This window comes from Miniopterus schreibersii (genome assembly GCF_964146895.1).
Source record: "Miniopterus schreibersii genome assembly, chromosome: 5".
Classification (NCBI taxonomy): Eukaryota; Metazoa; Chordata; class Mammalia; order Chiroptera; family Miniopteridae; genus Miniopterus; species Miniopterus schreibersii.
Window position 1 is genome coordinate 88,724,183 of NC_138106.1, and position 9,783 is coordinate 88,733,965.

The 9,783-nt window shown below is 55.0% G+C and overlaps 1 protein-coding gene across 1 annotated transcript; it reads right to left on the reverse strand.

Annotated features, from left to right (window-relative positions):
• Positions 1-2,593: 2,593 nt before the first annotated feature.
• On the reverse strand, positions 2,594-4,648 carry CHST2 (carbohydrate sulfotransferase 2; the record flags this gene model as incomplete). The annotated part of the gene is made up of 1 exon (XM_081138481.1): positions 2,594-4,648. One exon carries the CDS (start codon positions 4,646-4,648, stop codon positions 3,071-3,073), a length of 1,578 nt encoding a protein of 525 aa, XP_080994607.1. The 3' UTR covers positions 2,594-3,070.
• Positions 4,649-9,783: the final 5,135 nt, after the last annotated feature.

A 9,783-nucleotide genomic window follows, 5' to 3' on the forward strand; every position in this document is an offset into this window, starting at 1 on the left:
TCCCCACATCTAAACAGAACCTACGGCCCACTTCCTTCAGCAAACTTCGGTGAATCACCTGGCACTCTCTCCAAGAATGCAATACGTTCTTCCTCTTTCCCTTCTGGGAACTTCCAAACTTGATAGTTAACGTATTTCACTCACTTATGTAATAAATATTTATCAAGCACTCACTCCGTGGTAGAAACTGAAGAGTACAGGACTTGCCCCAGTCCCTGCCTGCCAGGTACCCCAGGTCAGTCTGAATGAGGCCTTTGAGAGCCTCTGGGCTCCTGAAACTCAAGCACCCAGCCTGAGCCGCTGCCTTGTTCCACACGCATAGTTGTTGACTAATGCAGTGGGTAGGCTTCACTTATGAACAGAGCCTTCTAATTAACAGAAGCACTCCACAGTCAAAGGGGGAAGTCCGGCGTGCGATTAGCCGAGCAGAGTTTGAAAATAAAAATCACTCTATTGACCTGCTCTGAAAAATGTTCCCACCTGCTGGTGGCTCGATGGCCAGGATGGGAAATGTGAACGGGCCTCTTTCCCATTTTGCTGCCTCAGAAACGGTCCCAGGCTCTGCTGCAATTTGTTGAGACACAGGTCTGCTCTCACCAAGGGCCTGGCAGAGCTTATTAATGTCAAAAACACTGCTCTCCTTCTCACACCCGTGGAAGCCGAATGTCACTGATATGACTACCTTGGCTGCTAGTGGGAACGGCACCTGTCTCACTTTCCTAGAATGCAGCTAGGTACAAATCTCCAGAGCAACAATTCACCCTTTCAAATTACAGAGCCCAGGAGCGGCCGAGTGGAGAGAATGCAGCTGGTACAAAACAAGAGAATCACAGGTGAAAACCCGGTTTGAACACAGCAACGGAGAATTGTTGGTTTAGCTTAAAATTCCATCTGAGCAGAGGCCACAAATACTCCGCAGGCTGCAGGGCTCTGTGTGGCATCTAAGGTATTGTTAAATACAAGGTCCCAAAACACTGTAATTCCACTACAGTGCAATCAGAGTCCTTCAGTATGCTGAGAAAAGAATGAATTCAACTGCTTAAAAACCCTTCCCTGAGAAACTAAGCATAAATTTTCTATGATTAAGTGAGAGGAGCTGAATGCCATATGAAATTTCTTTTTAAATGGTTATTCTGTTCAGAGTAGTTGCTTCTTAATGATGCTATCTTAATTTCCTCATAAACCTGTTTCATCTATACTCATCCAACATTAATATTTATTTTGTTCATTTAATTTTAAAGTATCCTTAAATTAAAGCTATCACAAATATTCTGCTGCTGAAGATAATTCAGCAGAGCACTACCATGAAGACATCAGGAAACGTGAACAGTGTGTTATAGCTGCAATAGGGCTGAATGAACACAATACTATTAACTATTTCAGTAAATTAAAAATAAGCCGTTCTAGAACGGGTTATAAAATCCACTGCTAAATGCATCTTTTTTAAACCTCTGTGCTTATTCATCTTGGAATTCTTAACAGTGTAGATTTCACATAATAATGAAAATTATACTTAAGAACCATCTTGTGTTCCAATATTTCCCATGTACATGTTTTTTAACACTCTTCCCTTAAAATAAAGTCCTCAGCATTTAACCTATACAGGTTGGCCTGCAGAGATCTCACGATATATATATATGTCATGATATTGAACTTGCACCCCATTTAATGTAATATGGAACTACACTGTCTCCTGTTTCTTTTTAGGTTTCAGAACATTGTAATATGACATTCTGCAAAACGCTCCCATACAAATGGGCTCGGTACAGCAGCAACGCCATTACCACTGCAGGAAAATTGCAATGGGTTCCTCTCCGGGAAACACCAAATCTCAAAATCCAACACACTAGCTCATAATTCATTTTCATGAAACCTTAATGTCTGCAAATGTTATAGCTTCTTTGCACTTTTACATTTAGGGAATATGATAAAGAAAAGCAGCATGCGCCATGGGCATCCCGAATAAACCATTATAAATTCACATCCTTTGCCCTGATTTGGATGGGAGGCGGGGAGAAAAGCCCGTGAGTGCCCTACAGTCCTCAGGTGAAACCCCCCTTCCAGGTGCTCCGCATGCTGTGCCAGAAGCGAAAGACCCTCCACACACATATCCTTCTCTTCCTTTCCTAACCCCAGAAGTTGCTACCATTGCCAGCAATACCCTCACATCAATATCTGAGGTTTGTGTTCTAGTCATCAGAAATACTTTTAATTACATACTTTTCTTTTTAAAAAATCCTTTTTCTGAACTAAACCCAGGACTGAAACAGTGCTCTCTGCTTCAGGGCTCCCCAGTCCACACTGAATGCCTTCAGGTTCCCAAGGGCTCGCTTCTTCCTTTCCGTGCTCCAGGCTTGGTTTTGAATTTGAAGATTTGTTCCCATTCCTGGGCACCTGACAGGCTGTGATTTACATGTAAGAAGACAACTCCCAGGTTCTTATCGAGGAGTAAGGAGCTGCTTCTGCCCATCTCAGCTCTTCTCCAGGAAACAGACAGGAAAAGGGGGTTGGGGGATGGGAGGCAGATTCTCTCTGAGGCTACACAGATCAACACAGGTACATCCAAAGCAATGGAGGCAAATATAAAAAGGAGTATTACTGATTATCTTCTTTATTAATACTCACATATAACCTTTGCTTTTACAGAAAAGTCTACTTTAAAAGAATGCCTCCTTGTTTATATGCCCAGTGGGGCTTTCTGCTCCTTACTTTACCCCCCTCCAAATTACTCTATTACATGTTCACAGATACCACAAAAACTTTGTAAACAAGATTTGGGTTACTGGATCTTGATTTCATCAGTACCCCGCTTCGAAATGAAGGGCAGGTAGGAGAGAAGGTGAGACATGGGAGACGGGGAAGGAGAAAGGCAGGGAGAGCCCGGGAAGGCAGCTGGTCGGAGCTTTCAAGTCTCGCCTTTTCTGAGAAGTGTGTGTATTGCGACTGTCCCTTGAAATGCAGTGACTCAGGACACGACAGCAAGTGCCTGAGCGGTTATTTACAGCGGACGCCTGGCGGAGTCCGCGGCGCCCTGGGTCGGGCCGGGCTCTGCCTGCGCCGCAGCCGGGCCTCAGAGCCGGGGCTTGCGGAGCAGGGGCTTGCTGAGGTCCCTGACCTCCTGCGGGCTGTTCACCCTCTCGTAGCCCAGCACGGCCATGGGCTGCGCGCAGAACTCCTCCACCTGCTTGATCTGCTGGAAGGTCAGGGCCGTCCGCCAAGCGTTCGCGGCCTGCGTGGCGTTTCGCGCAGACACCACGAAAGGCTTGGAGGAGGAGCCCGAGCCGCTGGTCATGTTCAAGGCAAACTGCTCCATGTCGGGGCTCACCAGCAGCCCCACGAAGTCGTACACCCTCCGCAGCGTCTTCACGGGGTCCCCCACCAGGTCCTCGTACCGCACCACCAGGTAGTGGCCTCGCAGCCAGTCGGGGGGCCGCAGGGCCGTCTGCAGCGTCTTGGCCATGCTGTTGCAGATGACCTCCATGGCGCCCAGCGCGTGGTAGTCCGCCGGGCCGCCCGCGCCCTCCTTCTTGAGGCCCAGCTTGTGGCCCGGCGCCTCCAGGAAGGGCATGCGATGGGCCCGCGGGTCCCGGCTGCGCACCACCTGCAGGCTCTCGCGGATGAGCCCGTGGCGGGAGCGGATCCGCGAGCTGGCCACGGCGCGAGGGTCTCGCACCAGGTGGATGACCTTGAGGTCCAGGGCCGGGTCGCGAAGCAGCGGCGCCAGCACGGCCACGTCGAAGACGCGCACGCCCTTGATGACCAGCGTGCGGTACTTGCGGCACTCCTCCTCGAAGCGCGCCAGGCGCTGCGGCGGGCACTTCTTGCACACGCGGTCGTCCACCAGCCCCACCACCTCCTTGCGATAGGCGGGGCAGAGCGGCGACGAGCACACCACCTTGTTGGTGGCCGCGCCGAAGATGCCCAGCGTGGTGAGGTTGCGGCCCCCGCTGCCCGCGGGGCTGTACAGCTGGAAGACGGAGAGGTCGCAGCGGTAGAGCGCGCTCAGCATGTCGCGCGCCGCCCCCTGCAGGGACACGGCGTCCCCGGGGTACAGCTTCTGCCACACGTGCCACACGGGCTCGTAGAGGAAGAACACCTCGGGGTTCTGGTTAAAGAGCTCCCCGAAGAAGGACGAGCCCGAGCGCCACGTGGTGAACACGTACACCAGCTGCCGCTTGACCTCGCCGCCGGCGCCCCGCGTGCTGTTGCCGGGAGGGGCTGCGGCCCCCGCCGCGGCCGCCGGGGCCGCCCCTAGGCCGGCGGCGGGGGCGCGGGGCGCGGGGCGCGGGTCCGAGCGGGTGTGCGCGCGGCGGGGCTCGGCCGCAGGCGGCCCCGGGCGCCCCCAGCCGTCCGCGGCCATCGCTGCCGCGGCCCCTAGCGGCCCGTCGGGGCTGCAGGGCTGCAGCGGCTCCTTGTGCCACTTGTAGTCCAGGAGGTTGAGCATGGTGAGGACCAGCAGCAGCGCGTAGCCCGCGCACAGCACCAGCGCCTTCCTGCGGAACACCTTCATGCCGAGCGGCGACGCGGGCCAGCGGCGGCCCGGGCGCCGGGGCCACGCCGGGAGCAGGGCGCGCGCGGCGGCGGGCGCGGCCGGGGGCGGCGGGGCGGGCGCGGCGGGCGACGGGGCCCCCAGCGGGCTGCGGCTCATCACAGGCGCAGCCCGGGCCCGCGGCGCGGCGGCGGCCCCGCAGCCCGGGAGGGGCGCGCAGCGGGCCGGCTTCGGGCGCGAGGGCTCGGGCCGCGGCTCCGAGGCGGGCGCGGCAGCAGCGGCTGCTGGTCCCCGGCGCCCAGGACCGGCTCTCCCATGGCAGCGGCTCCGAGAAAGACCTGCGAGGGTAAGGCGAGTAAGCGGGCGCGCCTCGGTCCCCCGCCCCCTCGGGTCTGCCTGGCTCCCCAGCTCACCTGGAGCCGCGGGCGCGACCCGGAGCGGCCCGGGATCGTGGCCCGGCGGGCGGTCCTGCCGCTACGCGTTCCTCGACTTCCCGCGCGCTGTCTTCCGCTGGGTGTCCCCGCGCCTCCGAGGGGGCCACGGGGCTCGGCAGCCCAAGCCCTGGGCAGTTTCCGGGAAGCGGGCGCCCTGCGGCTGGGGAAGGGAAACTTTCGCGCGGCCAGGAGCTCGGCTCCGCGCCCCGCGCAGCCCGGGGCGCCCGGCTCCAGCTGCCTGCCCCCGCCTTCTCCGGACCGCGGCTTCCTTCCTCGCCCCAGGCGCCGATGCCCACTGGGGAAGGTGGGGGGAGGAAGCTTAAACGACACCCAGCTCCCGGCAGAGCGGCTCCCCCTCTCTCGCTGCCGGCCTCCGCGCCCCGCCTCTCCCCATCTCTCTGGCGGCGGTGGATGGCGAGCCCCGCGACCCTGCAGCGGCGGCTGCAGCCCCGGCTTCTTCCATCACCCGGAGGATGCTCGGGCGGGCGCTGCCGGCAGCCCCGCCGCCGCCTGGCCGGAAGCACCCGACACCCAGCCCTCGGCTAAGACGCCCGGGCCCGCAGCACCCCCCGCCCGCGCCGATCCCGGCACCAGCCGCTCCAGGCCGACGAGGTCCGGGGCGCGGGAAGCCCCACCGCCCCCGCGCGAGAGCGGCGCCGGAGGATGCTGCCGCGGACTCCCTGCGCGGCGGCTGCGGCGGCCCGGCCGGCCCTGCGCGGCGCTGCCAGGCGGCCCCGGGTTGGTGCGCGCCGCCGTCCGTCGCCGCGGCTCCTCCCCTGCGCTGCGCCGCGCCGCCCTCCCCGCCGCCCCGCGCCCGCCGCGCCCGCCCCCCGCCGTGCCTGCGCCCGCCGAGGCGGACGGGGTGGGCCCGGGTCCGCTGCGGCGCTGCTGGGGTCGCCCCCCCGCGGCCGAGGCCGTCACACCCTGCGCGGGGCTCCGGGGCGCGGGGCGGGGCGCGAGCTCTGGGTAATGGGCTTGTGCGTGCAGCTGCCGGCTCGCCAGCTCGTTTTTGCTCTCGGAAGGAGGAGGTGATCAAGTTTGGGCAGAAATCGGCCAGCGGCCGCCGGCTCTGCTCGCCCCGGGGTCGGCCCCGCTTGACCCCTCCGGGACCGAGGACGCAGCCTCGCGCCGCGGCGCCCCGAGGCCGCCGAGCGCAGGCTCCCGGTGCCAGCTGGCCCGGGGCTTCTCCTTCGCCGAGGAAGTAATAAATCTTTCCCACCCCGAGGTCAAAGACGCCGTTTTCCAGGGACCGTGCGGCGGTGTCGTCTCCAGGCTTTCCTCCGCCTGTGGATAGGGCCTCTCCGCGCTCCTGACGCCCCCGCAGATGCGCTCCCGTCTCGGCCCGCAGGCTGCGACCGCTGTGACTCACGCCCCCGGGAATGGGGGTGCGGGGAGGTGACCCTTTGTTTTAATTTACAGTAAAATACTTACCTTGTTTCTTGGTCTCAGAGATGCGATCAAACGATTTGACCCTAAAGGAATCAAGGGTGTTGAAGTAGATAATTTTTAGTTGGTTTAATACTTAAACATAATGAGAGAAAACTCCCCCCACCCCCCAAAGAGGACCAAGTTATGCCTCAATTTCATCCCTAAAATGGGACAATTGTAATCGCCTCCAGTAACTGCAGGTGATGAGCGTTAGGTGCCCAGATGATTAACCCACTTGAGGCCTTGGCAGAACCACGAGGGGCCCTGAAGCTCACGGGCCAGGTAGATGCTCAGAACCGCGCAAGGCCTTTTGTTTGCCTCCTAGTCCCCAGGAGTTTTCCAAAGTTTGAAAAAGTTAAGGGAAACTTATTTTTGTATATGTTAGACAGCCTCTCCCAGCCAGAGGATCAAACGTTGCTGTTCGCACCATTAGTCTTCCGTTAGTTTTGTAGAGTCTAAGTGCAAGGGCTCTGAAAAGTGGCTTGACTCCTGTGGGTTTTCAGGGTTCAAAGAACTTGACTTAACCCCGTTTTCCAGGAAAATCCATGATGCCACGAGCAGTGTTCATAGGATCTTCCCCGCTGTGGTCCTGACAGAGTGAGAGGAGGCGGCTGTTTATGGAAACCGTGCAGATGGGGAAGAGCAGGGCTGGAATTTCATTTGCAGCTTTCTCCAGCGGCTCAGCATTGCCTCGGGGAGCCCTTAGGACGGACAGACGTTTTAATCCCAGTTTGCAGATGAAGGTGGTAGAGTTTAATTGAGTGACTTCCCATCTCTACACTTCTGGACCCACCTGCCTCCCTCACCTGCTGTCTCAAATGTCCCTGTCCCTTCTTCCCTCTACCCTTTCCCCACAGAAACTGCAGTTTGTTGTCAGAGAGGGAGTTGGGGAGAAGAGATAACATCTCAATCTTAGTATTCAGCATGATTCCAAAAAAATTATTTCTAATAGTTCTAAGTAGGTCTCCTGCTTTGTGATTGCTTGAAAAGCACATGAATTGCAGTTGTTTGATGTAAGGATCCTTTTTAAACAGTTGTTTGCATGGCAACAATTTTGTGGCAGTTTTGTAATACTTTATTACAGTTGGCAAAAGAGTAAATCCATTTGCCAGGCGCCCCCACAATGAGTGCTCAGCTGGCATAAACTTACGGGTTCCCGAACCTCCACCCTCTCCTTGCTAGCAAACTTTTCACCATTTTTGTCCAGAAATTCTTTTTTTTTTAATTTATCTTTATTGTTGAAAGTATTACACATGGCCCTCTTTACCCTGCATTCACCCCCTTCCCCCACTCCTGCCCCTCCTCCCAGGCCTTCCTGGCAGTATTGTCTGTGTCCGTGGGTTATGCATATATGCATATAAATCTTGGTTTATCTCTTCCCATGTCCCCTACCCCCTTCTCTCTGAGCTTAGTCAGCCTGTTCCATGCTTCCATGTCTCTGGATCTGCTTTGTTCATCAGAAATTCCTTTCCCTTTAATTCACTTATCCTTGTTGCACAGTAATGACCCAGGCATACATCGTAATAATCTCATTGGCAGAGGAGGTCCTGCCCCAGGCCTGTCTTCAATTTCAGCTCTTTTCCATGATGCCCCTCACTATCTCTGGTGTCTGTAATATGGAAAGGAAACTGCTGTTGGAAACTTCCTGTGGCTTTTTCCTAATCCTGAACAAATAGGGGCCCTGACATTTGGGGGTGCTATAGGCCCATCACCAGCCTGTGGAATATAGCAGAGAGATCTTTGAAGACCTTCCTAGTCTGAATTGGGAGAAGATGTAAGACTGAGTTGCGTGCACAGTTCCCGTCAAGGCTTGTCTGTATCGCCAGGGACCTGCAAGATTCACCTTTGGGGAGTATCTGCCCTTGGGCTCCAAGGTAAATTCAGTCACTCATATTTTCAGCAAATAATGCATTTTCAATGGAACTTGAATGCACAGAATTGGATTAATCATAATTCTTGATTTAAAACATGCTGTCATCATGAGTCCAGTGGTGGACCTTTTATATTTTACATGATTTTAAGTAATATATTGAACACATCAACCCATGATAGAACACAGAAACTCCAGATGTAACCACTGTAGTTAATTTTGTTTAAATATTTAAATGAAATGGTCAAGTTTGGGGGGGGCGGGGATAGAGGGGAACTTTCCTTAACTATCAAAAAAAGAAATAGCCTGGATAGTCGTACAATTATTAAGAAAATAAAGCAGTTGTTTAAAATCTTCATGTAAGAAAAACAACAGGCCCAGAAGGGAGTCCTACTGGCCTCAAGGGCTAGATCATTTCTATCTTATACAAACTCTTCCAGAGAACAGAAAACAAAGGAATGCTTCACCAACTCATAGTAACAAGATGGATAATAACTGGAGGGGGATTTCAGTGTAGAAAATAGGCCCTTTTCACTGATTAATGTATACATAAAACTCATAAACAAATCTAATCGAGTGTGGGAATAAAGACTACACTACAACCAGGTTGGGTTTATCCCAGGAACATAAGGATAACAACACTAACAAATATTTACTGAGCACTTACAAAGTGCCAGGTGCTGGTCCAGCTCTGCGGGTGCAGAAGTGGGACAGGCAGGCCTGTCCCTACACTCACGGTATCTACACTCTGATGTGGGAGATGTTCAGTGCACACAGATAAACGGATGTGATTATCTTAGAGAACGGCAAGTGCTATGGAGGAGATACTGTAGATCAATTTGCAGAGAGGGGCTGGAAGCATCTGTAAATCAGGGAGGCGACCAAACATAGAGGGAGAAGGCAGCCAGGTGAAAATGGGGGGGGGGGGGGACGTGACATGCAGACGGTACAGCAAGTGCAGAGGCCTGAGGTGAGAACGAGGTTGCCATGTTTAAAGAATAGCAAGAGGGTCGGTGGGGCTGGAGCCCTGGGACAGCGATGGCCATGGCCACCTAATTGAGGTATGTCCTGGTTTGCAATACCTGAAGGGATATCCTTAACTTTAGACTTTAAAATGCAATTTGTTAATGAGCACAAAAAGGATGTTATGAGAGAGGTGTGCTCTTGGGAAGAGGGCTTATTTCAAGAACGTAAGTACTGTAGCTAGTTATCAAATGCGCCACCCTGGTGGTGTCCTTGTTTGAGCACCACTGTCCCCCCCAGACTCCAGCTGGACATGCTCCACCTTTCATCATCTTCGCCCCTCTTTAGAGCCAGCTCAGCTGTGGACGTCCTGGGTTTCACCCGGCCTTGATGGTTGGCACCAAAGCCTTGGAGTTTCTTCCTGAAGTTTTTCCTTCTGGACATTAGTAGATGAGGGCGAGCTAACCTGGCTGTGACTAAATACACTTTCTCTAGTCTGCCAGCCAGTTCTCTGCTACCTGTAGCGGGTGTCCTCTTGGGCTCTGCCTGCCCCCCATCCATTCTCCACAGTGTCTGAACCACCCCGCCCTACTGCATGT